Source organism: Cajanus cajan, chromosome 10 (genome assembly GCF_000230855.2).
Source record: "Cajanus cajan strain Asha chromosome 10, NIPB_CcT2T_4, whole genome shotgun sequence".
NCBI classification, from domain to species: Eukaryota; Viridiplantae; Streptophyta; class Magnoliopsida; order Fabales; family Fabaceae; genus Cajanus; species Cajanus cajan.
The window spans coordinates 45478310-45506221 of record NC_138526.1 but is presented as its reverse complement, the minus strand read 5'-3'; the positions used below and the strand labels follow the sequence as shown (position 1 = coordinate 45506221).

At 32.6% G+C, this 27912-nt stretch overlaps 4 protein-coding genes and 1 long non-coding RNA gene across 5 annotated transcripts; 4 read left to right on the top strand and 1 right to left on the bottom strand.

Moving 5' to 3' along the window:
* Positions 1–18: 18 nt before the first annotated feature.
* Positions 19–6828, bottom strand: LHW (transcription factor-like protein). Its single transcript, XM_083065103.1, has 10 exons — positions 6055–6828; positions 4824–5033; positions 4627–4708; positions 4457–4498; positions 4314–4373; positions 1869–3716; positions 1674–1775; positions 1224–1364; positions 1012–1137; positions 19–647 (listed from the first exon to the last, which is right to left on the bottom strand). Exons 1-10 carry the CDS (start codon positions 6147–6149, stop codon positions 483–485), a joined length of 2871 nt encoding a protein of 956 aa, XP_082921229.1. The 5' UTR covers positions 6150–6828; the 3' UTR covers positions 19–482.
* A 6788-nt stretch (positions 6829–13616) lies between these two features.
* Positions 13617–15031, top strand: LOC145952799 (uncharacterized). Its single transcript, XM_083065797.1, has 3 exons — positions 13617–13926; positions 14000–14203; positions 14288–15031. Exons 1-3 carry the CDS (start codon positions 13669–13671, stop codon positions 14378–14380), a joined length of 555 nt encoding a protein of 184 aa, XP_082921923.1. The 5' UTR covers positions 13617–13668; the 3' UTR covers positions 14381–15031.
* Positions 15032–15287: 256 nt separating this feature from the next.
* Positions 15288–16013, top strand: LOC145952800 (uncharacterized). The gene is made up of 3 exons (XM_083065798.1): positions 15288–15581; positions 15655–15822; positions 15890–16013. The coding sequence occupies exons 1-3, from the start codon at positions 15346–15348 to the stop codon at positions 15996–15998; spliced, it is 513 nt and encodes a 170-aa protein (XP_082921924.1). The 5' UTR covers positions 15288–15345; the 3' UTR covers positions 15999–16013.
* A 98-nt stretch (positions 16014–16111) lies between these two features.
* Positions 16112–16433, top strand: LOC145952801 (uncharacterized). Its single transcript, XR_014430293.1, has 3 exons — positions 16112–16145; positions 16226–16321; positions 16408–16433. It is a non-coding gene; the product is annotated as an uncharacterized LOC145952801 (long non-coding RNA).
* A 7845-nt stretch (positions 16434–24278) lies between these two features.
* On the top strand, positions 24279–25529 carry LOC109794247 (putative ribonuclease H protein At1g65750). Its single transcript, XM_020353712.2, has one exon. It carries the CDS (start codon positions 24279–24281, stop codon positions 25527–25529), a length of 1251 nt encoding a protein of 416 aa, XP_020209301.2.
* The last annotated feature ends 2383 nt before the right edge of the window (positions 25530–27912 follow it).

Here is a 27912-nt window from a genome sequence, read left to right as displayed (position 1 = left end):
TAATGTACAAACCACAACTTCACAAGTAGAACTTATAATATATAACATGGTACAAAAACTTCCAAATTCACAACCCCAATAAAAGACAGAAGTAAAAGGGCAAAGAGGAAAGTGTATACCAAGCTAATGAGCAGATGAAACCTTCTTTCCTTATCCTACAATATCTATACATCTAATCACAAGTACCAACTGCTTTGGTAATAACCCCACACAATTAAAAAAAAACAAAAAATGGATGCAAGTCATCACAGTGTACATTATGTAGGAAACATTCAGTTACAACTTGGGAATACATATATTTTATCTTGACATGATCTCCACTACCTAGTACCTACACACTCCCTTTCAAAATAACATGTAAAACAGTTAGACAAAGTTAAGACCACCTGAAATCTTAGGTTGGATTTGATGTCAGTCATGGCAAGCACAAACCACACTTGCTCTCAACACATCCACACTAAGAAACCATGTAACAGGTGGGTTCATTGCAAACTACTAGGCCTTCTAGTTGCTGCCATCTGTGGGAAAGAGTGATACACCATCATGTTATCAATTGCATTGGAGGAAGATGCATTGCCCTTCACTGTTTGCTCCAAAAGACGAACGAGTGACATGAATATTTCCATCCTTGTTACATCCCTGTTTGCCTGCAAATTAAATTAATTACATTGGATTCCTCACCCTCATGATCATAATCTTTGATTTTAGGGGGCAGATAATATCAAAATCAACAAACAGTAAAAACATGCAATGTCTCTTCCTGCAATTAAATTTTAAAATGGTTGAGAGGATGCAGATGAGGCACTAAATATTATTCTTTTAAGACTAATAGGAAAAAGTCATCAACTAGAGATAAAGTCAAGATAGAGAGTATAAGAGACAACTCTCATAGTCTCACCTTAGAAGCTGATTTTGTAGGATGAGTTAGGCTCAATCCCAAGACTAATAACATGGTAATTCATTCTCTACTTATGAAGTTATGATAAGATATGTCCCTTTCTGGAGTATTACCTCAACAGCAAAGCGTGCCCAGATTTTGTCATTTTGAGATTCCATTACCCCCTTCAAGATGGTTAAACCTAATCCTCTGATTAAGTCAGCAATTTCCAAAAAGAAGCCTCGCTCCTCACAAAGCATCTGTAGGAATAAACAAGCCAAACGATTATAATGGTGATAAAGAAATATATTAGGACCAAAAAAGTACTTCATAAACCATCCACTACCTCCACAAGCATCTGACGAGGAGAATTCAGATCCTCGACTATAATAGGGCAAACCATTGATTGTGAGCCAACTTCATATGCCCATGTAGCCCCTCCCTCAAAATTGTCTTTCAAAAGCAGCCCATCTTCCTTATTAATAATCTGCATATTTAAGGAAGAAAAATCACCATTTTTTCGCTATTAATAATTTCTCAAACAAAATATTTATCTGCCACAGATTCTTCTTTATAGTCCCTCATAGTATTGATGATGCACACCAAAATTTTATTGTGATAAAGGGTTCATCTGATATTACATTTTGAGCTACCAAATAAACAGGAAAGTAAACTTCTCAAAATGCTAACAAATTTTTTTTTTTCTTTAATTGTTGTTCCCCATCAAAATAAAACATTCCCAAATCATAACTAGATCAACTGCCAAAGGTACACAGAAGTGAATACTGTCGCATACCTTAGACTCCCCTGTTTGCTTCAGCTTGTCAGCATGCTTTGTCACACTTTGCAAGAAAAGCATATGCTTAATGGTCCGTTCCAAAAGTGCATCTATACTACACTGAAGATCATAAAAGAAACAAAAGAAACTCAGTACCTGAACAAATATTTAAATTACCAAAACTATATGAATGTACAATAAGAAAGGAAATACTTTTGCTCCATTTGGCACAATTTCTCGCAACTCTTTCACGCGATCTTGAATCATTTGGCGATCTTTTGGTCGAGGCCTGGGATTCTCTCCTGGTTTAAGCCTTTTACGATTTGGTTTGCAAGCTTCATCTGGCCTCTTTGAGTATCCAGTTGAAACACTATTCTCACGTTTCACACCACTCCCACTATTCTGAACCCATGAACTAAGTTGAGAGCCATAAACAGAACTAGTTTGAGAACAGTTTCCAGCATCATCCTTGTTACATCCCGACCTAAGAAAACTAGTTTCTGTGGCACCTGTTTTACCACCATTCTTAGGAAAATCAAACAATCCCCGTTGCACATGACCAGACATAACTGGCTTACAGGAAGGAGAGGGAACCGAGGAGGTACTATTCCTTGTCAATGTTGTCCTGCAAGACATTTCATCAGAATCCTGTTTTACAACAGACTTGGCTTTGGAGACCACAGCATCCAAGAGGTGGTCTGTTCCCATCCCAGAAAAGATGCCACTGTACGACATTGCCTCTTTAACTGAATAAATATCCGGATCTGTTGCTGCACTCTGCATGTTCATAGGTGCTACTTTTTTGTCCACATTTTCTGCATTAGCATCTGATTCATCAGCTAAGAGATTAGTCCAGTTTCCATTCAGCAATTTGTGTTTCAAATCCATCCCTAAAACATCAAACAGGTCATCACCTGATGGAGGTTTAGCACAAGATAGTTTGAGCTTAGGATTCATTGTCATCATAGATTGGCTACTACCATCTTTATGAAGGCAATCGTTGGCAAGACCAGGGATTTGACCACTAATGGGCACATGCTCCTCAGCATGAAAAGAGGGCAGGTTAGGGGTCTGAAGCAAATCATAATCCATCTTTTGATTTGTTGAAGCACACTTTAGATCTACTGGGAGAATCTTCTGATCAGAACCTTCTACATGCATGGGAAAGGTGCCTGATTGATTAGTCAAATTTGCAAACGAACAACTCCTTGCTTTAGTTGAAGAATCACAATTTTGAAGTCCAATCCCAACTTCTACTCCAGATAAATCAGTAGTGGATGCTTGGGGAGATTTTGAACCAGAACTAGTGATCAGATTTGACCTCAAAAGTGTACTCATCCCACCATGTGTTGGAGTCCCTCCAAGTAATGAAGTACTGCCAGAACCCAGATAGTGTCCATGTATATGGCCTCCATCTGTTTTTAGTTGGGACATGTTTAAAGTACTTGATGCACGTAAACAAGGATTAACATTATCTCGATTCCCAATGGCTGATATGATTTGTTGTTCCATATATGTTAGATTATCATCACTTAGACCAGATTGGCCAAAAGAACCAGAACAAGTTAAGTTATTCAATGCAGATCTTGCATTATATGAAGCAGAATGCTGCTGCAGGCATGAATCAAGAATTGAGGGTATCACTTCAGCTTCCACAACTCTATTCTCTCGTTGGCCAGCAAAGCTTGTTTTACTAATTGGAATAACCTTTGGTAGGCAGGGGTTATTGGATATCTGATTCAGTATACGAGTTTCAGGTGTCAATGCAAAACCTTGGGAAGTATTTATCTCTGCCTTTAGAGGACAAAGTGTTTGAACAAAAGGTCTTGAAGCATAAGATGAACTACTTTGTTGGTTGGAGCCATTAGTTACTGAGGGAGTGCAATTTGAGGTGATGACAGGCAGATCAATAGATACAGGTACACCAGCAATAGCAGGTTCAACATGTCTTTTGACAGAGTTTTTAGCTGAATAGTCTTCGGATAGAAGGGCACCAGGAACACATCCCAATTGCAAGATCAAGCTCTTAACATCATTCACAAATCCCATATTCTCAATTATCTGTACCATTAAGTGTTGGTGCATTAGTTTAGGAACATTGGAACAACAGACATGAAAGCTTCTAGAATGATAGCACAATCACTAGATTGCAAACTAGAACAAAAAAAAAACTCATCTAAACTAGGCACTAGCAATGCTCCATCTGTAAAACTCAATGACACAACAGATAAAGAAAATCTTGAGCAAGGTTCAAACTTCTTGCATTTCAATTTATTCACTAATCACCACCATAAATTGCGATCAGGAATCACCAAAGGATATCACTCAGGTCATAGAATTTAGCTCGGGAGTGAATTATATGACAACGGGGATTTACATGATTGAAAGAACTCGCTAGCCAATGTCTCAATTTTCAAGGCTAGATATCCTAAATTAATGCAATGGATCATATTCTTGTGATCCTTGAGTGATTGATATGCAACTTTTAAGTGCTCAAGTTAGCCTGAAACATTAACCTTGACCAATATATTTACAAGGTGAGATACTTTGTCCTCTCAAGTCTCACCCTAATTCATTGCTCTAGCATGATGAAGTCATCATAGATATTATGTTACATTACATCTCTCCAGAATTACAGAACAAAGGAAAAGGACTTACAGGCAAGAAAGAACCAAGTTGAACAACCCCGTGAGGCAGCACAGGAATAACTGCTACTGTCTGCAAATACAATATGATATGATATCAAGAAACAGCAATAAAAAATTCATAACAATACAGGGAGCATAATGAAAGTCACAAACCTGTATTCCAGCTGAAAACTGATGATGCACTTCAGCGTATACCTAAAAAGAGCCCAAATATAAGATATCAAAACGAAGTTCACAGGTAATAATACTCCTGTCCTGAGTCTTTAAACTTTCCTAGAAAAAAAATATACATATTTATGCTACCACAATAATCAACTTCATACCTCTGGTGGATATGCATCTTTAGTGAAATTGTTCAAAAGAATCCACTGATGGCTGCCCGTAAATGCAGCCCGTCCAATTGTACTGAGTAGCAGAAAACATGGCATTTAAGTAACATGAGAGCAACAGAATCAGATCAAATTTTTGTTGGGAACCTGAATTAAAAATGCACATATACACAAAGACAGAAAGCACCTACCCTTCACCTGCAATGATAACTGAATTGTTTACAGACATTTTGTTAATCAAAGAACAGACTCGGTCCTCCTCTTGAATCCCGAGCTGAGATGACTGAGACTCCAAAGAAAACCAGCATCCTTCGCCATTTTGGTAAGGCAAATCAGGCATTCCAAACATACGAGGAGGGCATGGTAAAGGTTCATAATAGCATTCTTCCCAGATTAATAGCCTGCAAATTCAAACCATACTCATGTAACTTAACAAAAACAAATATATTTAATCAGCAGCAATAAGCATAAAGAAAAAAAAAAGAAAAAAAGAAAGAAAAAAAAAAGAGCTTAATAATTAAAACTCCATTTTGACAGCTGAGATTAATGAACAAGCTACAAAGATACTTCCACATATTTAGTCAGAAAAGAAAACAAAAGGCTGAGAGGACCAAAAACAAGGAAATAAAGTGGATATTTTTGTAATCTGTTACTGGCTGTAAGCAATCAGGCATCATAAGTTGTTTGCATGACAAAGATTGATCAACAGAAAAACCCCCATGAAAATAAAAATAAAAAATAAATAAGACCAAACAGAATCAAACGACAAAGGCAAATTTCGAATTAGCAGATTCGTTTACAGAATCAGAGACCATAAATCCAATAGGTAGTGCGCCTGGCAAACCAATGGCAAATAAACTTCTTTTTAAGTATACAAATATAATATAAAAACTAAGATTCTTGAAGACAAATCAGAAGCAATCAAGGCACAAAGTTCCAAAGTAGTAAAGAGTATATTGCAGAAAACGAATACGAATCAAATAAAAGGAAGCAGTGACCCATAAATGAGACCCCATCATGTCAATCATATATAGGAAACAAATCAACCCCAGAAACAGAATCTAATATGAACATAAATTTCGTATGAGATCCCCCAATACGGTATCCTGAGAAAGTACAAGCGTACAAGCACGAAAACCTAACGTATAACAAAAGACATTTAATTTAACCAAAGTTGATTCTGAAAATCTTAAAAAAACCAGAATTTTCTCAAAAAAACTTCGTTCCCACCCCAGGTAACTTTTTCCTCAAGCTCATAAGCACGGGCTACACATAAAAAACAGCAAAACTTAACAGTTAACACAAGGAAGATGAAACAAGCAAAAACATTGCATAACCTTTTTTCTTATGCAGAGAGTAAAAACTAAAAGTCTAAAACGAAAAACAAATTTTTTACTTTTGATATCTTCAGAAGAATCTTACTTGGAATTGTGGCAACCGATCTTCCAGAACACAGCATAAGACCACTGATTCCTACCGCAGAGAGTTTTCAAAGCTTCTTTCAACAAAAAACCCATCTTTCACAAATCCTCTCTCGAGAGTTCACTTAACGTAAGATTCACAACAGCATGCACGAACAGAAAAAAAAACAAAAGGGTGAGCATCAAAGCCGGAAAGGTTTCATTTTTCCGGCGAGTTCAGATTCGGAGACCTAACTACCACGGCACGATCCTCTCCCCGCCTGTTTCGTTCTCAACCCGCCACTCCTCTTCCTCTGCGGATCCAAGTTCCCGGCGACGAGTTTCCGGCATGCCATCCTCCGGCAGAGGAAGGTGTAGAGAGAGAAAGAAAAACAAAAAACCAAAGTAAAGTGGAGAGAGAAAGCGAGAGAGCAAAGTAAAGGCTTTAGCAAGAAAAAAAAAAGTGTCTAAATTATGCCGCGAGCTTGGAGCTTGTAGAGAGGCATCACCACGTTGTCCATTAGAGAGGAAAGGGGTTTGAAGGGGTGGAAGTGAAGTGCGATATCATTCTCATTCTCTCTTGTCTGCAAGAAAAATAAAAGGAAGTGGCGTGTGTGTGTGGTTTGAGAAAGAGGAAAAGTTTTGGGGTATATTACGGGTAGAGCCACTGAGGAGAGAGTGAGAAGAAGGAGGCAGAGGTTGCTTTGCTTTTGTCGGGTTCTGAAACAGTGTCGGGAGTCAGATACAGATACAGAGAGAGATAGAGAGAGAGAGAGAGAGTGAGAGTGTGTGTTTTGTTTTGTGTTGTTTTGTTTTGTTTGGTGAGAGAGAGAGAGGTGGCACTGTGGGAGTTGGGGAGAGAGTAGTGGACATGATCCATGGACTAGTGCGGATTCACATCACGCTTACGTCACAGACATTGGGGTGAAATTACATTATTACTACTATGGTTGCGATGTGTTGTGGAGAAGTTGAATACTCATTGGACATGATTGATGACTGAGGTGGGAAAATCATGATGCGAAAAAGAGCTCCCAGCGGCGTTGCCCCGTTTCACAATTGTTGCCTTAATATTAGAATATCATTTATAATTTTTATATTTTAAATATTTTTTTTCTTTTCTGAATTACATTTTAGACGTGTAATTAAACATACACTTGTCTTGTATATGCAGTCGTGTTAAATCTTAGAGTCAGTTATCTCATCCTTTGATATACCTCCAACTTAGCAAGGAAATTAGTCACTACTATCAGCGATAGATACTCTCAAACCAAAAAAATCTTAAACCACCTAATAATGCATGCTACTGCTACCCCTTCAAGCTCTTTACACATTCCAATTTAACGTACAATAATTAATACTAGAATATTACATTTTTTTATTATAGCAATCATGCGATTTATTGCTAGATATAATGGTTATACCGTTAAATGTTGATGGGGTCATAGCAAGAGAAAAAATAATGTCAATCTAAATATATTACAGTTATTTTTTAAAAAAATTAAATATATTTGGCATCAATTTTGGTGTCATTAGTTTTCTGTTGTTACATTCCCTGCTTATGCCTCTTGTTATCATTGATTGTAAATTTGTAATCCATCTCATGCAATCACTTGCGTTTAAAACTATTTTAATATCTTGTTTGAAGATTTTATGAACTAAATGGTCATAAATAATCATTAATTTATGTTTTTGAAGTCAGAAATGTTATTATTCAGATAAATCACTATCGTGAATATTAGAATTTTCCCTTGACTCTGCATCCCCTTTTTACTGAAGTCATAATCGATGTGTGCTAATTAATAGCATATCCTCTGGTTGTAATAATTAACTAACCTACCAAAAGAACTTTATGATAAAATTTTAATTGCCGCGAAAATTTTAAAAAACAATTAAAGAGAGAAGGTAGCCGGCTTGACATGGATGTGTTTACACATTTATTTGAAAGAAAATGAATCAAGTCCACATCCTTTGGATGCTCGCATTTTAACTGAAAATGAGAGAAGAAAACTTGTGTAATTACAAATGTCTCTTGAGTCAACTTGATAGTTAAGTTGGCCTGGGTTGTATAGATACATCAAAGACCATCATCGTCTTGAAGCGTAACAATCAAGGACCACTACAAAGTCGCCAAGAAAAAACACTACCAACAAACCAAAAATTAAAGCAACATTATACTCAATCTTTTTAATACTATATTTTATCATAAAGATGAAATTTCTTGTTGTTTCCTTAACTATCGGGGAAATTATACTCAATCCTTTTAAATAGTATATTTTTATGATTGTGTTTTTGTTTTATTCCAAAATTTATACTCTTTTTCGTAAGTGAATAATATATATCATACTTTAACTTATTTTTTACTTAAATGAGCCTTTTACGGATATTTTTCCCTTATAGTTAGTTACCTTTTTCTTTTCGCTAACAGAAGGAAAAGAAAGAAAAAGAAACATAAAAAGAGCTTAAGCTGATAAGTTTTAAATTTTATTATTACTTTGAAACATCAAAAAATAAAACCAATGCAAAGTGAGACCAAGCAAATTGTTGTTCGGATAATAGCTTAATTACATAGATCGACTTTATCTCACTCTTAAAAAGTAAAGTGAGATGAATGTCTTAAGTTCTATTTTTCGTACCTTAAAGTGTACGTTACTTTCAGTTTGCACCGGGGTTCCCTATGCTCCCAACGTTTGAGACTTATAAGCGCTTAAATTATCTTCTCTTCGACCTTTACATAATTCTAGAATATTTTAACATGATAATTATGAAAGCATTTCGGTATCATATTCAGAAACTTACCACAACATTTACATGATGAGAATGTTTTGATGCCCATATTGTTATCCTAACAGTAGGTACTTGATAGTATCATATGGTCTTTTTCGGTGTTATAAAAAAAATTATCATTCTCTCATTTTCGGAATCACAACTGTCTAGGTATCTCATTTGTTTAAGAACATATGTATACTTTAATCCTCACAGTATAACAGCTATTGTTCTTCGTACTTCGTAAATTTCTCTTGTTTTTTGATATTTAAAGGTGGGTAGTTGTGCTCTTTCTTCTTTTCAAAGAAAACATTGCGACTATATTTGTTAAATTGTGTGCATTGTTCTGCCTGTAATCAAGTACGTGCATGATGTACCTATGAACCTAACCTGGGACTGAAGAATTCAAAGCTTAGGATAACATTAGAAACCAAATAAAATAAAATCATATGCTCTTGGTTTATGATCTCTATCTTTAAAGAATTAATCGAACATATATAAAAGAAGAACACTTCTTTATTATTTTAAAATATCAAATTCAAGATAATCAAAATAAATAAAATCGTCTCTCTAGTTTCAATTGTAGTATACTTATGGTTCAGTATTTTATTCTTTTCCTGACTCTAGTGTGTTATTTTTACTTTAGGTAACGGCCGGTCCTAGTGCAATTTTTTTTTTTTATTTGGTCTTGTGTGACTCTGGTTGGCTGACATTCCAGTCATGGTCCCAAACCTTTTCATTATATTAATGCATAAAAGTATCTTTTGCTAATTGAAACACTGAATAAGCTTTCTTGAGCGGTTGTGAATACTTTTAAATTTTTATATCCTTTGATCATTCAAAATTATCACTAATTATGAGTCTTAAACAACTAATTAATATTCACTAGTGCAAAAAAGGGTATTTACGTCACCCAATTTACGTCGGAAACAGTAAACACCGACATTGTAAAAATGCGGTGGCATTTCGTAATTAAGTGGAGACTAATTTACGTCGGATCCCCCCTAGTCCGACGTAAATGTGGGAATTAACGTCGCAGTTTCATAGTGCGACGTAAATTTACGTCGGATCAACGAAACCCGACGTAAAAAATGGCTCTATATTCCCCACCTTTGTATTTTCCATTCTCGCGCTCACAATTTACAAACAACCCCTCTCATTTTCTCTGAATTTCTGAGTCTCCCACTGCGTTTATTGCTACATTCAACGTATCCAAGTCTCTAAGTGTCTACATGTTGGTCGTTTGAGGTTAGTTTGTTGTCCCCGTAATTATTTTGTTTTTTTTTTTGCTATTTGTTCCGCTGGAACGGCCCGTTCTCCTTGCAGAACGGGCCGTTCTGCAAGCAGTACGGGCCGTTCTGCTGGAAATTTGTTGTTGTAATTTTTTGATCTGGAACGGTCCGTTGACCGTTCCAGTTTCAGTACGGGCCGTTCCAGATGCATTAAAGAAGAGACTTTTTTAGGCATTGACCTTTAGTTTACCATCGATTTTTTAGGGTTGTAGTTTAGGTTAGAAAATTTATCAATAATTGAGTCAATAGTTAATTTGTGTTAATATATAGATAATGAATCGAAGTTGGATGAATGCAAGTCGCATTAGTCAAGAGTACAGAAATGGAGTTGAAGAGTTCTTACAATTTGCAAGAGAAAATGGGAAACCCATCAAAGGGGCATATTATTGTCCATGTGTTCGATGTTTGAATCAGATACGTCAAGAAGTTGGAGAAATACGTGATCACCTGTTTATATATGGTATTGTGAAGAGTTATACAGTATGGACATGGCACGGAGAAATATTAGACATTCCAACAGTGTCAACAACTGAAAATTTTGAAGGGATGGGCGATAACTTAGAAGAGATGATACGTGATGTTGATGAAGAAAATTTTGAAAGAGCACATGTGTATGATACCTTAAAGTCTGATTTTGAGCAACCATTGTACCCAGGATGCAGTATGTTTACAAGATTATCAGCAACTTTAAAATTGTTTAGTTTAAAAGCAAGAAATGGCTGGACTGATAAAAGTTTCACAGAATTGTTGGAGTTATTGAAGGAGATGCTTCCAGAAGATAACACGTTACCTAATCGCAACTATGAGGCAAAAAAGATACTATGTCCAATGGGTTTGGAGTATAAGAAGATACACGCGTGCCCTAATGATTGCATATTGTATACAAATGATTTTGCTACACTGAAAGTGTGTCCCACATGTGGATTGTCGCGGTTCAAAAAGAAAACTGATGGAAGTAATGGTGAGGAAGAAATAGAGGGTCCCCCTGCTAAGGTCTTATGGTATTTGCCAATAATACCTAGGTTTAAAAGATTGTTTGCCATTAAAGAGGATGCAAAAAACCTCACATGGCATGAAAATAGTAGAAAATGTGACAACTTTCTTCGACATCCAGCTGATTCTCCGCAATGGAAGAGGATTGATGAAATATTTCCAGAATTTGGTGCAGAGTCAAGAAACTTAAGAATTGGTTTAGCTACAGATGGCATGAATCCTTATGGGAACTTAAGTAGTAAACACAGTTCATGGCCAGTTTTGTTGGTCATTTATAATTTGCCTCCTTGGCTATGCATGAAGAGAAAATATATTATGTTGTCTATGATGATATCAGGTCCCCGACAACCAGGACATGACATAGATGTGTATCTTAGTCCATTGATTGATGACTTGAAAATGTTATGGGACACAGGAGTGGAGGTGTTTGATGCATATCGTGAAGAAAAATTTGCTATGCGTGCAATGTTATTTTGCACAATAAATGATTTTCCAGCATATGGTAAGTTGAGTGGGTATAGTGTGAAGGGTCATTATGCATGTCCTATATGTGAAGAAAACACAAGTTATACCCAATTGAAACATGGGCAAAAGACTGCGTACACTAGGCATCGTAAGTTTCTTGTTCGTAGTCATCCATACCGTAGATTGAAGAAAACATTCAATGGAAGTCAAGAGGATGAAATTGCATCCACACCGCGCAATGGTGAAGAAGTATATCAACGGGTGAAGAACATTAACATTGTGTTCGGAAAGACGCAAAAGAAGTCAACTGAGAGAAATATCTGGAAGAAACGATCAATATTCTTTAATCTTCCTTACTAGTGCAAGTTAGATGTTAGACACTGCATAGATGTGATGCATGTGGAGAAAAATGTTTGTGATAGTGTAATTGGGACATTGCTAAACATCAAAGGAAAGACTAAAGATGGAGTGAAAGCACGACAAGATTTGATGGACATGGGTATACGTTCTGAGTTGCATCCTCAGTCTATTGGAAGACGCACTTACTTGCCTCCAGCTTGTCATACTCTATCAAAGAAAGAAAAAAAAAAGTTTTTGTGAGTGCTTAAGCAGTGTGAAAGTTCCACAAGGGTACTCCTCAAATGTGAAGAGTCTGGTGTCTATGCAAGATTTGAAGTTGATTGGTTTAAAGTCTCACGATTGTCATGTGTTCATGCAACAACTTTTGCTTGTGGCTATTCGTAACATTTTACCATCTTCTGTTAGAGTTGCTATTACTCGATTGTGTTTATTCTTCAATGCCATTTGCAACAAAGTAATTGACCCTGTAAAGTTAGATGAGTTAGAAAATGAAGCAATCACAATCTTGTGTCAATTGGAAATATATTTTCCACCTTCATTTTTTGATATCATGGTGCATTTGATAGTTCATTTGGTTAGGGAGATTCGATTGTGTGGCCCGGTTTATCTTAGATGGATGTATCCTGTTGAGAGATACATGAAGATCTTAAAAGGATATGTCAAGAATCAATACCGCCCAGAAGCCTCTATTGTGGAGAGGTACATTGCAGAAGAAGCCATTGAGTTTTGTTCAGGGTATATGTCAAAATCAGAACCAATAGGAATTCCCAAGACTCGACATGATGGGAAACAATTTGGTAAGGGTACTCGAAGTTTAAAGATTAGAACTGTGAGTCGAACAGAAGTTGACCAAGCCCATTTGTACATATTGAACAACACTGATGAAGTAATTCCTTACATATCTGAACACATAGATGAAATCAAGATAGCACACCCCCGGATGAATGAGAAATGGGTATTGAATGAACATAACAAGAGTTTCTTAGCTTGGTTTAAGAAAAAGGTTTATGGTGAGGTTAATGCTTCTGATACACTTTTGAGACTCGCGCGTGGGCCTAACAACGATGTCATTACATTTGGTGGGTATGACATTAACAAATATTGTTTCTATACAAAGACAGAAGATGACAAAAGTAGAGTACAAAATAGTGGGGTTACAATTCAGGCTGAGGCTGTGCACTTTGCTAGTTCAAAAGATAAAAATCCCATTACAGCATCCATGAGTTATTTCGGAGTCATAGAAGACATATGGGAAATTGATTATGTTACGTTTAGAGTGCCTGTGTTCAAGTGTAAATGGGTTGATGGCAATACGGGTGTGCGGACAGATGATTTAGGATTTACTTTTATTGATTTGAATAAGGTCGGCTATAAGGATGAACCTTTTATTATGGCATATCAAGCAAGACAGGTTTTTTATGTCAAGGATCCATGTAATGAGAAATGGTCAGTGGTCCTCGAAGGAAGAACCATGCATGGAACTCACGAAGATGAGTCTCTAGATATGCATGAGACACCGTCTTTTTCAAGTAGATCATTTGGTCCTATTGCGGACAATGAAGTGGACGAAATACATGTTATTCGAAGTGATCATGATGAAGGAATATGGGAAAACATTCCAACCTAATAGGTTTCTGTTTATGTATTATTTATTTTTTTATTAGTTATTTTGTTGCTATATTATTTTTATCTTTTTTACTTTATTTGTTTATTCAGTTAATTCATTGTTTTAATAATGACAGTTTAATTTTTTCAGGATTATGGAGGATTCTGGGTCTGGTAGTGGAAGGAGGGAAGGTAGATCTGTCACCCGATTGTCTGGGTTGACAGCTGGGCGCATTGCCAAGGAGAGGACACCGGTTGAGGTGGATCCTCGTTCTGGAAAGGCATCAGGCCCAAATGCTGCCAAGTTTAAGAGCTATTTGGGAGTCCTAGCTCGACGACATGTTTCTATTATCATTCCATCATGGGATGACGTTCAGGAGGTTGACAAGAACCTCATGTGGCAGGATATTCAGGTATATACTTTCACATCCTTTCAATATTATATAACTAAAATACATTATTTATTATTTGTTGTTATTTTCATAGCAAAATTTTGACATTCCCAACACTGAGGGCATGAGGAGGAAGATGTTATCTGCCCTTGCCACCAGGTGGAGAGACTTCAAGACTTTCTTGACACGGGAGTATGTATTTGGAGAGCGCCAAAATGAGACTCCCTGTCTAAAGTACCATATCACTGATGAGGAGTGGATGCAATTTTGTGCCACTCGATTGGACCCTTCGTGGCAGGTTAGTTATTGATAACTTTTACATTGACACAAATACTTAAGGTACATTTTAATTTATCTCATTTTCTTTTTTGTATTATTGCAGGCTAAAAGAATAGCTGCCCAAGAACGACAGGCCAAGAATGATGCACCCCATCTATTGTCAAGAGGGGGATATGAAAGAAAAAAAAGCAAATGAAGAAGGCTAAGGCACAGGCAGCAGGGGTTGAGGATGCTGACCGTGTAGAGTCACCTCCCCGCCATGAGATGTGGATAGCAGCCCGGACAAAACCAGATGGGAAATGACTTCTGAGTCTGCAAGAGTCGTTGCTAGTAAAATAGTAAGTAAAAATATACAAACTAAGACTCTTCATTTCAACTCATTTAATTCATAAGAATTTTTAATCTTCCTTATTGTTGCAGGAGGGTTTAGTTGAGCAGAGCACCCAAGGCTCATTTGTTTCTGATGGTCGGAATGATATCCTCACAACGGCCATAGGAAAGCCAGAGCACGGAGGTCGTGTGCGTGGTGTTGGTGGTTCTTGGAGCCACCGAGATTTCTTTGGTGGTCGATCATCGAGGAGCACTGTCAACTCTTGCAGTCAAGAGGTTATACAGGAATTGGAGCAGAGATTGAAGATGGAGTTTGAAGAGAAACTGAAGAATATTGGAAAACAGTTTGAACAGAAGTTTGAACTTTTGGCTCGTTCTCAGTAACAGACTGCAGTTGCTCATGATGGTGTTCGAGTCAGCACTAAAGGGAGTTGTGCTGCTCCAGATCCCTCACCGGATCAGACTCACACTGATGTACCAAACCAGTGTGAGTTATATGTTGAGGATGACGCCCCACGGTTAGTGGCTATTGGCCGAGTATTTGAGGGTGGCTCAACCATCCATGGTGTCCCTCTACAGCCAGACTGGACACGGGTTGTGGTTGACCAAGTTCAAGATGTTGCTGCTCCAGTGCCTTTGCCCAATACAGAGGTTCAACTAGTGGGGCAGGCAACCGGCACATTCTTAGCTTGGCCAAAACGTTTGGTCATGCCGCTTTCAGCACAGGCAAAGGTAATTATATTATTGCTCTTTTAGATTCTTATAATTCTATTATTGTTTAACTAATTTTGATTATTTCTTTAGGATTTTATCAATCGTGGTAAGGAGGTCATGAGAGAACCTCATGTTCATGATGCCAATATCGCAGAAGCTGAGGATGATCCCATATCTAAGCTTCTAATCAAATTACCACGAATAAAGAAGCATCCAATTCAATTGCAGTGGGACATTAGAGTTTTTGGAGTTGATAGCTCTGATGTTCCACTATACATATCTCTGCCTGATGCATTAGAGATTGTTGGGGGAAACTGCATGTTAAATATATCTGTCATACAGTTGTGGGCCATGTAAGTCATATTTTCTTTTATGAGTCTAAATTTACAATAATTACATTTAACTTATAATAATTATTTGTGTTAGGTACATGGACAAATTGAGTGTGGAGCAAGCACAAGCAGAAGTATATGGATTTATTGAGCCTCAATCCATCCAAAAATCAGGAAACACTCAGGTCCAGATCCAACAATATATGCAAACATGGATGAGTGACTCAAGAAGACATATATACATGGCTCCATACATTGACGGGTTAGTTTTTTAATTGGTTTTTTAATCATGGTAATTTTTTAACTGATTTGTTTGTCATACAATGTAGGTCCCATTGGCAGTTAATGGTAATCATTCCTAAGGAATATACTGTGGTGTGGTTTTGTTCACTTCATCGAAAACCAAGCCATGAAATTAAAAGCCAATTACATGAGTAACTAAAATTTTTTCATTATGTTTTAAAACTAATTATATATATTGGCTAACATTTGTTTTTATTTCAATTAATTAGAATCGTGTCTGGAGCTAATATATTAAGTGGAAGAGCCAGATCATCAAAGTCATTGCATTTCATATACCCTAAGGTTAGCAAATAAATTCATACAATCAATAATATTTAAATTTATTGACTTTGGAATTAATAGTTATTTGTTTCTCATTTTAGTGTAATAAGCAACAAGACTCGTTTGAATGTGGCTATTACATCATGTATTGGATGAAAGCCATAGTTTCTGCGGGTATTATTGATTCTTGGGCGCAGGTAATTCATATCAAAATTTATTTAACTATATTTACCTTTAGAATAATTAACATTGCATATTAATGACACTTAAATTACCCTTTCAGGTCTTTCAAGATCCATCTCCATTGCCGGAAGATGAGTTGCTCAAGATAAGAGAACAATGGGCAAATTTTTTTCTAAGTTTAGTTAGTTAGATATTATGTTTATAGTTTGATAGTTAGTTAGATATTATGTTTATAGTTTGATAGTTAGTTAGTTTAGTTAGTTAGATAGCATTGACAAACATGTTTTATAGCTTTTTTAGGATAATAGGATTTACATTGTCATAATTTATGTTTTTTAAGATTTATATATTATTTTCTTTTTGTCATTCAATTTTGAAATACAATTTGAATTTCTATTCTGGACTGTCTGGTTTAGAGTTGGTATTCTGGATTATATTTATATGCAGGTGTTGGGTATATCAATTTACAAACGTTTTTAAAAAAAAAACTTCCACAATTTACGTCGGACATGGCTTTGTCCGACGTAAATTTACGTCGATCCACGCAATGACCGACGTAAATTTACGTCGGACAAAGCCATCTCCGACGTAAAATTGTGGCATGATTTTGCCCCATTTTACGTCGGTTTGGAGAAATCCCCGACGTAAATTTACGTCGCCTTTTAGAGGCGACGTAAATTTACGACTCCCGTATTAACGTCGGACCCTTTTTTTCGACGTAAAAGGGTCAAAATACACGATGTAAAAGACTCTTTCTGTACTAGTGATTATAGAATATCCAACCTTAGGTCATGTGGTCATGTAGAAGAGGTTATGATGATGAATGGATTATAAAATTTTATTAAGCCGTCTGGTTAATAAAAAAAGGGCCATGTGTAGACCAAGCAACCAGATGGCAATGAAAATGGCTTCGTAGATGATTGGTTGGTCACTGCTCTATTTGTGTGTGACAAATAAACAAACAGGTAAAAAGCATAAAAAGATGGAGCATTTGTTGGAGACACGAGCTAGTACGCGTTTCTTTACGTGGTTACTTTGTTCCTTTTATTATTTCACCTAACTGTAGGGTATAGTAATTTTGTGGGGAACGAGAAAAAATAGATTCCTATTCACAATCACTACTAGAAAAGTGTTATTTTCTTGCAAATTTTCCTGCAAAAAAATATTCGCAGAAATTTTTTGCGAATTTTCTTGCAAAAAAATATTCGTAGAAATTTTTTGCGAATTTTCCTGTAAAAAAATATCCATAGAAATTTTTTGCGAATTTATTTGCGAAAAATAATTTATAGATATTTCCTATAAATTTTGCTACAATTTTAATAATCGTAGAAATTTTTTTCCATGGTAATAAAAATTTGCAGAAAATATTGTAAGAATTTTATTTTGTTTCTTGCAGATTTTCTTGCAAAAATAAATTCGCAAGTAATTTTTACTAAATGGTAGAAAAATTTTGCAGGTAACTTTTCTTGCGAATTTTCCTGCAAATTTTAATTCGCAAGAAAAATTTAAAAAAAAATTAAATTTATAAGTTTAATATTTTAAAAAAAACTTCAAGTCCCACATCGATTGAAAATAAAGCAATTAAAGAGTATATAAGTTGGGGCAACACTTACCTTACAAGTTGACTTATATGGTTGAGTGTTAGGCTTATAATCTACAATCTTAGAATTTAAAAGATTATGTATCACATTCACATGTTGGAGGCATGGAAACAAATTCTTCGGATGAATTCATTGTGAGCATTTGAAAGTTGAAAAATTATTGATAGAATTTATAGTAATTTAAAAAATATTCTTGCAAAATTTCTTGCAAAAAAAATTCGCAGGAAACTTTCCTGCGAATTTTCCTACGAATTTTTTTTTGCATGAAACTTTCCTGCAAATTTTTTTTTGCAGGAAAGTTTCCTGCGAATTTTTTTCGCAAGAAATTTCGCAGGAAAATTTCCTGCGAATTTTAAAATTCGCAAAAAAATATTATCCACGAAGGTATTACCTGCAGATAAAATTTCGCAGGAAAATTTGCAAGAACAACGTTTCCTGCGAATTTTTATGAAAAATTCGCAAGAAAAGTCGCATGTAATAAGAGAAATTCTAGTAGTGAATGGTTCTTATGAAATGAATCCAATCACTTATTTTTATGTTTTCTTAGACTAAATTTTTAGTCATTCAAATATAATTTAATGAAATGTTAATACTTTAAAATATTTTAACTTATTTTTGTAAATTTTAATTTTTAAAATTTTCTTTTCTTCATGTAATCTTAGTGTAGGGTATAATCTCAAGTGAATCATGTTATGCATGTCACATGTCTTAGAATAATTTTTTAAAATATAATATTAATAGCAATATTTACTAATTTTTGTTAAAAACTAATTTTTTTCGAGATCTTGATTGTGTCAAAATTATCCCTTTTGACATATTTTTTTTATCAAATTCAAAACTCACGAAACTTTAAGACTTAAAAATCAACCGTTGTAACGATCATATTAATGAAAATTGGTAGTTTTAGAATAATTTTACAAAAAAAAAAAAGTCATTTTGAAATAATTAATTGATGATGAATTTGATTCAATGAAACATATGTCATGTTATCATTGACTAGACTAAAGACAAAGATTGATTAAAATTAATAATTTTTTTTTAAGAAATCAAAATCAAAATCAAATAAATATTTAAATGTTATTTATGTACATGTGTTGCTTGGCTGATATTGTCTGAGCTATATATAATATGGCCTATATAATATTATGCATACTATATTAATTATAGTACATATAAATATAGCATTAAATTAAGTTTTTAAGTTGTTTATCAAATAATAAGAAATCATCATAGTTTTAAAATGTCTGAAGTAAAATTTACTCAAAACATAGACTAATAATTTCATTTGAAAAAAAAATATTATCATAATCTCGGAAACAACGTAAAAGAATGATGAGCAAGGAATTATTGATCGAACAACTTCATATAAAATCTAATCGGTGTATGCATAGAAGAAACGAGAGATGGAACGCTTTCTCAAAGTTTTTCTTCTTAAGAATGAATTCATCATTATTGGAGATTCTTTATAAACAAACTAAAGTATATAAATGCAAAATAATATTAAATTTATAAATTGATTTTGTATTTTAAGTCGTAGAAAAGAAGGTTCTTTAGTAACACTTATTTATTTCAATATCAGTTTATCGAGTCTCTTTCTTTCATTGCAACATAAAAAATAAAAAAATTACAAACGAAAGGAAAGTGTGAGAAATACATATAAATGAAAAAATATATATTCACACATAATTTTGAAAAACTGATGGGAGTAGAAGTTTATTTTAGTCACTGTAGTAGAAAATAGAATCATCTCCATCATTATAACAGCATTTATTATTATTTTTTCGCAATCAATAAATTGCATTGTTGCAACTTTTCTTGTAAGTTGAGTTTGAGTGGAATATTTTAAATATTTTATTTTGATAAGTTAATTCAAAATTTTTAATTTTTTAATTTTTAATTTAAATAAGGTAATCTAATTTACATGATAGGAAGAACTGATTATATATATATATATATATATATATATATATATATATTCAAATTCTAAAATTAAATTTTGTAAAATAAACGGTAGTCAATTTTTAAATATTTAAATTTTTTAAAAATAAATAATTTTTAAAAATTAAATATTTAATAATTAAAAAAATTATTGATATTTTTTAAAGAGAGACAGAAGGAGTAATTGGAAGAGAAAAAGGCAAAAGAAAAGATAAGAAAAGGGAAAGAGAGTAAGGAATGAAGAATATATAATCGAGATAAGAAAAATTCTACTATTTTAAAGAATTTTTAAAATATTTAAATTTTTAATTTTAAAAAAAAAATTCTCTATCTAAACAAGATATTTCATCGAAGTATTTAATTTTTTTAACAAAAATTTCTTCTTAAATTTTTTCATTCAAACATACTATTAACTAAATTTAACTTCTAAACCAATCTTTTGTTATACATCATATATTTAAAACCTTCAATAAAATGCTAATATGCTAAATAACAAGCATAAACAAATTAATTTTATGTTACGTTGTAGTAAGTTAATCTATTTTTCTTAAAAGTATAGATGATGGTATACAAATTAAGATACAAAATGTAATGTGTATATAAGTATAGAATGATCATGTTTAATTGATTATTTTATTTATTTATTTATTCATTTATACATCTTTGTCAGGTCAAAAGACGATATAGGATCTTTTAAACTTTCAAATTTTAATGATAAAAAATAGAATATTTTTTTAAAGGAAAAATATTTTTACAAAATAAAAATTAGACAAAGTACAAGATACAAAGCTCTAAATAGATGATGTGTCATCAAATGAAGCATACAATCTTATCTATTAAAGTCTTTAATGTACATCATAATGAGTAATGACTACTTTGTGCATGACTAACTAATTACATAACAAATAGAACAAAAAAAGTTCGTTGAAATTCACAAACTTGTTAAAGTGAATGAAGTCATATTATGCATAAAAAAACAAGGATAAACAGATTCTTGAAATCACAAAAAAAAAGTTAGTAAAAATCGATGCAAAATCTCTTTTTCGCTAACACATGCCACAATAAAGTTGTTTGGTATCCTAAAGTTGGTAAATAGCTTTCTTAATCAAATAAGAAGTGATAATTTGGTGAAATATAATTAAAGTAATCATTTAATACACCAACAAACACTTCTCATCTCAAAGGATTCATAACAAAGACAAACGAAATAAGTTTGTGAGGAACCTTCAAAGTTTTTGTGACGATCATCTCCACTGAGCCATTGTATAAAGATTTTCAAGAACATAAAGAAAAATAGATTTTTCAAAAGAGAACTTTTGTATAAAATATTATTCATTCTTTTTGTAAAGACTATTGCTCTTAATTGGTTTTATGATATTTTGCCTATAAGATAAAGTAACATTTGTAAAATTTTATCTAGATATACAGAGCCTGGAGAAACTTGTTTTTTAGAACAATACTTGTTTAACATCAAAGAAGCTTGTCAGTAAAAAAATATTCGTAAAAGTCTTGCGAGACTTTGTGTTAAGTTTAGATATACTTATTTATAAAAGAATACTCATTTGAGTCTAGAGAGACTTGACAATAAAAGAATATATGATGTTAAAGCCTAGAGAGACTTTGTGTTAAAAGAATACTTAAATGGATTACTTCAATAAACAATTTAAAAAATACTTAAATTTGAAACAAAAGTGACTTCTTAAAAGAATATTTATATCTTGTTAAAGATAATAGAACTCAATATAATTAAATTAAAAATTAGACGTAATCTCAATAAATAAAATAAATTAGTATAAAAATTATCATATATTTTGAACATTACCATTAATATCATTATTTTACGTCAAAGTGTTAATTTTTTATTGAGGTTGTTTAACCCCTTTTCCTCATGTTTGTCTTTTCTTTCCACAGCCTCTTATATTATAGGCAAGTAAAGACAAACAAAATATATATAACTATTAAAAAGTTTAACAGTTATTGGTTTGAATGTTTTTAACTATACACATCTGATGCTTAATATATACTACTACATGGTTAGTCCAATATCAACACTCTACTACATACATTTTTGCTTGTTTTTATTTACCCAACGTGTGGTACTTTAATTTATAACTCTCTAACACAATACTCAGTTGCTTGAGCTCACTTAATATATTTTAACCGTTATTAATTTTGCAATTAATTTAGTTAATTGACTATATCAAAATACAGTCGGTCATCGGTACATTACAATTAATTAGGTTCTTATATTAACCACAGTTAGTTAATCGTGATTAATATAATACAATTATAATTAAACACATTTGTGACTATATATGTGTATATTAGCTCAAAATTACTATAAATAAGAATAATTTCCATTTTTTTAAAAATTACTTGTCAACTGTCTAATAGAAAACAAAGTAGAGTAATATATATAAAAACAGAGAAAGGTGTAAAAGGAGAATTTAAGAATCTGCATGTATCTTTGTCTCCATTTACCTTTCAATGCATAAAAGGATGTATTGAGATTTGGGGGTACACGCGGACCTATTAAATAGTAGGGCAATTGACTTACATTTTTAGTTTGACACACCTGTTGCAATCACATAGTAATGCTTAGGCAATTGAGGCACTTTTTGACTTGTTTTGGTGCCACAATTTATAGAATTTTTTTGGCCTTTCATGTTAGGATAGGGTTTATAGCTCAGTATTGAACAAATTAATTAATTCAAAAATTTCCAACCACGTATATATGTAGTGATTCTGCTCCGTGAGTTAAGACTTGTATTCTTTTGTCATTTTCTTAGTTAATTGTTATCATACAGTGAAAAGGATAGCACAAAAACTCTTTCTTCCGTATTTTGGACAAAGCTAAATTCAATAGCTAATCATTTTATTTTTTATGCAGTGTTAATTTTACAAAATAAATTGGACTCGTTAAATATGAAGCAATCTACTTTACAATACAAATATTATCAAATAATGCAAGATGTGACGTGTCACGTGTTTTAAAAACAAAGCAAAGAAAGACATGCTAACTAGCTGTGAGGCAGAGACTAGGAATTTAATTTCATTTTGCAAAATTTCCTTATAATTTATAGGCATACAACTCGAGGGATTTTAGTGGAAAAGTAAGGATATATAGATGAATTTTTTCAACATTTTATAGTGTATTAAACGGTGAGCTAATCTATTTTTGTATTAGTACTTGCTTAGTTTGGTGCAAGTGTTCAGTATTGAAAGAAAATTACGCTGGATATTGTATCCCAATGGAGCATATTTTCTAGACTTACATTGATAATGTACAATACCTAAGATGGACCCAAAATCATTAAGAATCTAAACGTAATGACCAAAGAAACCTAGAAAGGGTGGTAGAACTAGAAGCGTCCCTACGAGGTTAACTAGAAGTCAAAATTTCTTCATATCAATCATAACAGGGAAAAAGAAGCACAAGGAAAAAACATGAGACAAAAAGATCTTTGATTAGGATTTTGCAATTTGGTGGTGAATGGTTCGAAAATGGGGATAGAAGATAGGGTTTAATTTATTTATTTATATTTTGCAGGTGGGTTATGTGCCATACAAAATAGAAAAGGCACCAAAAATGAATTTGAAGAGAATGATGATGGGACGGAAAGGGCACAAAAAAAATGTCACTGTGGCGAAGAGAAGGTGATAAGGCCAAAATGGGACAAATAAGTATGAGAATCTTGACTATGCTTCAATGCCAACTGCCAATTACCAATCACTCAAATTCCCATTATACCCATTTTCCCCATCTTTCATTGACCTATGCACTTAGAATCTCTTTTGTATAAATTTGTTCAAAAATATTTATAAAACAACAAATTTAAATTACAGTTTTGACCCCTTATAATCTTAAATTTGTAATTTTGATCTTTAAATTTTAATTTCACAATTTTTTTTTTGAAAAAAAAAATTTCACAATTTTATTCAATTAATTTTATAAAATTTACAATTTTTGATCTCCTTGTTACATGTTTGTCCATTAATTATTAACATTTATTGTGATTTGACATTAGAAAAATGATAAGTAATTAATATTTAATAATATTTAAGTAAATTATATTTTTAGTTATTATTTTTATCTTATTTTATCACTTTTATAAGATAAAAATAAAAATTATTCGAATAATATAAAAATAAAATGAGATAATTCTTTATTATTAATTGATAAAATTGAAATATTTTATATTTTTATATTTTATTTAATAAAAAATTTAAAAATTATTAATATTTATTAGATGAATAAATTTTATACTTAATTCTGAAAATTCAAGATCTTATATTTGTGAAAGTATTATTTTTTATTATTTAAAAATTAAAAATAAAATTATCTTAAGAAAAGTGCACACATAATATGAATGTGTATCTCATTAACTCAGTCTTATCCTCACTGCCTCTATTCTACTTTTCCTTCTACAAGATGCCAAGAACAGTACAAAAAGAAGTGGAAAGTATTCAGCGTAAATTCTTGTGGGGGGAGGAGCAAGATCAAAGGAAAGTTGCATGGGTGAGTTGGGATAAAATTTGCCGCAAAAAGAGTCGGGGTGGGTTGGGAATAAAAGATTTATCCTTGTTCAATGATTCGTTGTTAGCAAAATGGAGGTGGAACATGTATCATGATACGAGCAATCTGTGGGTGAGGGTCTTAGAATCTAAATATGGAGGATGGGTAAAATTGATAGAAGGGGATAACAAAAAAGATTATTCAATGTGGTGGAGAGACTTGAGGAGAGTGTGTGGTGGAGACTGTAGTGAACAATGGTTTGATAAATGTATGAATTGGAAAGTGAAAAATGGGAAAAGGACAAGATTTTGGGAAGACAAGTGGATAGGTCAACAAACATTGGCTGAAGACTATCCTAGATTATATATCAATTCAGGACAACAACAAACAACTATCCACAATATGGGACACTGGCTAGAGGGAGGTTGGGAGTGGAGCTTTAGGTGGAGAAGAAGATGGTTGGGAAGGGACGAAATTCAGTGGGAAGAAATGATGGGCCGATTACAAGAAGTTGTGTTGGACAAAAATAGTGAAGACCATTGGATCTGGATGGTAGGAAATAACATGGAATATACTGTTAAGGCTACTTATGATCAACTCAGTTCATGGAAGAATGGTGGAGAAGAAGGTGGAGTATATAAAGAACTATGGTCGCTAAACCTACCACCAAGGGTGTCTGTAATGATTTGGAGACTACTTAGGGAAGGATTGCCTACAACAATGAATCTTAAGAGCAGGAATATTGAACTAGGAGAGTCGGAGAGACTATGTAGTCTATGTTCACGAGCAGAGGAATCTACATCTCACATGTTCTTTGAATGCGGAGTTACTGACTGTGTCTGGAAAACGTGCTACAACTGGATAGACTTAGCAACTGTACTACCAGCAAATCCTTCAAACCATTTTCAGCAAATGCCCATCTCAATATCTTCTAAAAAAATTTCAGATAGGTGGAAAGTGTTGTGGAGTGCTGTGGTCTACAACGTGTGGATGATGCGGAACAATATCAGATTTAACGGCCGAAGACTACAAATCCAAAAATGTATACAGGATATAAAAAATGATACTTGGAGGTGGCTATCATTGAACAAACAATTCACATACAGCTATACACAATGGCAAGCAGACCCAGGTGGTTGTATAATGGATGGGGGAAGTCATGGATAAAAGGGAGGAAATCCAACGGCCTATGTGTGACATTGAGAGTTACGGAAAACATGAAGGGGCTAAAAGAGGATTTGAAATATGTACATGTACTGGTGGTCTCTATTAGACTTGAGGGGTACAACACAAATCTTGGTTGTCTAGTAATCTGGAATATGATATTTCTATATTACGGTTAACCAAGTCACATTTTTTGTAATATGAATTGCACTTCTGATACCATTAAATAAATAAAATATCTTTTGCTGCTTCAAAAAAAACAAAAAAAAAAAATATGAATGTGTATATTGACACGTGTTAATGTGAAGTAATTTGACATGTGTCAAATCAAGATTGATGCTACCTATGGTCCTACATTCCGTTGATAGTGGATTGGACGAACCTTTTAACCAAAGCATGAAAGTCATGACTCAATGAATCTATCAAATGTGCCTTTAACATCACTCACAATGTATTCATTCGAATAATGCATTCATTAAATAATATTTTATTTTATTTTTTATTTTATAGTTTTTAAATCAGTTTCTACGTTTTAGTGATTCTCAAAATTGTATGCCATATATATAAACATATGACATTTTCAACAAAAAAAATAAATAAATAAATATATATATATATATATATATATATATATATATTAGAATAAATTTTATTTATATCTACCTTGAATTGAAAATTAAGAAATAAAGAATAGTGATTTGTCAAAAAAAATATTTTACTAACATCAAAATTAAAATTTATTCATTTAAAAAATGATTCCAAATTTTCTAAAGATGAAAAATAAAAATAATATAAAAATAAATATTAAAATTTACTCATTTTACACCAACTAAAAATATATTTAAACTTTAAGAAAATGGTCAATATTATTTTACGATAAAATAAATTTTTGGTCCACGTCCATCTAAAACTTCTCAAATCTAGTTTTAATCCTTATTTTTCTAGTCTACTTTATTCTCTAATACGATACCACTTTTGATCTCTAAGTAATTTTGATAGTGTTTTCTTTTTCTTTTCAAATTAGAGGACCAATAAACTACCATGCATTTTCCTAATAATACCATGAACTCTTTTTAGTTTAAAATAAGCCATTAAAGTACCATATTTTACTTCTTGAATTTGCATGGCGTTATTACAGAGTTAGTTTCTGAATTTAGAAATACTAAAATAAATATATCGAACTGTAATTGATTAAAAAAAATGAATTATTCTATTAAAATTTATAATCTAAACACACTCTAAAATCTGATTTAGCACTAAGATCTCACATATGGCATTCATTAGAGTCGAGAAAAAAAAATAAACAATTAAAAATATTGCTTTTAGAAGGTCTTCTTCATCAAGTTGCTCCCACTGAAGCCTCTGAACATTATCGATTCTGATTTCTGAGGTTCTCCTTAACAAGCCTTCTCAAACTCACATGCACAATAGTTTTGTCACACTAACTATCATGTATCATGTGGGTTAGGCCCTCAAATTATAAACAAACGTTTGAACCGTTTCAATGCAACAATACCCTCTCATATATAAACCCCACTCCTAATCATGGAGACAAAGGAGTACCATCACGATGGTACACTATCTAAGTTTCAACGTTCCACTTCATAAAATCAAGAGAAGGACATAGTTTTATGACATAAATGTATTGAGGTTTTTTTTTAATTATTTTTTTTATTACTATGAGATAATTTTACAAATTAATTATTAGAATGAGACTATTTTAAAATATATTATATTTTTGAAATTATTTATATTAGTGTTGCTGATACGACTAATAATATATAATTGTTTTTAAAAAAAAATTAGCTATGTAATGTCATGCAACGTGACACACTAAAATTATTAAGGTAAATAACTACAAAATATATAGTATTATTATCAACAATAAAAATTTGTAATTAGTTAATATAAATATATATATATATATATATATATATATATATATATTATCATTATAGGCTATAGTGTCTTTTTTTTTAGGTTACTAAAGATTATAGTGATTTAAATTTATTTACTTTTTAATTTTGAGTCCTATTTTGTGACTATAATGACTCCCCTTTTCTGTTTTTTTTCCTTTATTATTTATTTTTGGTTTTTTTATTTTTATTTTTAAATTTTTGATAAATAAAAATAATTTATTAAAAAGTTGAAAAAATATGCAAGATTTGTTTAATGAATATACCATTTTTTAAAATAAATACTTTCAATTTTTTTAATATTACATAATTAAATAATTAAACTTAACAAAATAAAAATTATAACATTTTAAAATAATTCAGTTTTAATTGTTTTATTCCTTTTAAAAAAATAATTAAAAAATGATACTATGCGTCATAGTGATAGGAAAAAAAAAGTTGTTATGATTTATAATAATTTTAAAAATAAA

Bases quoted from the DNA above. Each gene is read 5' to 3' on its own strand.
- LOC109794247 (XM_020353712.2), top strand. From the start codon at position 24,279: ATGCCAAGAACAGTACAAAAAGAAGTGGAAAGTATTCAGCGTAAATTC.
- LHW (XM_083065103.1), bottom strand. From the start codon at position 6,149: ATGGGTTTTTTGTTGAAAGAAGCTTTGAAAACTCTCTGCGGTAGGAAT. The intron at 4,499-4,626 runs GTATGAAGTTGA...GGCTCTTTTTAG, and splicing joins AAGATGCATATCCACCAGAG to GTATACGCTGAAGTGCATCA. The intron at 4,374-4,456 runs GTTTGTGACTTT...TTGTATTTGCAG, and splicing joins AGTTTTCAGCTGGAATACAG to ACAGTAGCAGTTATTCCTGT.
- LOC145952800 (XM_083065798.1), top strand. From the start codon at position 15,346: ATGAGAGAACCTCATGTTCATGATGCCAATATCGCAGAAGCTGAGGAT. The intron at 15,582-15,654 runs GTAAGTCATATT...TATTTGTGTTAG, and splicing joins GTCATACAGTTGTGGGCCAT to GTACATGGACAAATTGAGTG. The intron at 15,823-15,889 runs GTTAGTTTTTTA...CATACAATGTAG, and splicing joins ATGGCTCCATACATTGACGG to GTCCCATTGGCAGTTAATGG.
- LOC145952799 (XM_083065797.1), top strand. From the start codon at position 13,669: ATGGAGGATTCTGGGTCTGGTAGTGGAAGGAGGGAAGGTAGATCTGTC. The intron at 13,927-13,999 runs GTATATACTTTC...TTATTTTCATAG, and splicing joins TCATGTGGCAGGATATTCAG to CAAAATTTTGACATTCCCAA. The intron at 14,204-14,287 runs GTTAGTTATTGA...GTATTATTGCAG, and splicing joins GATTGGACCCTTCGTGGCAG to GCTAAAAGAATAGCTGCCCA.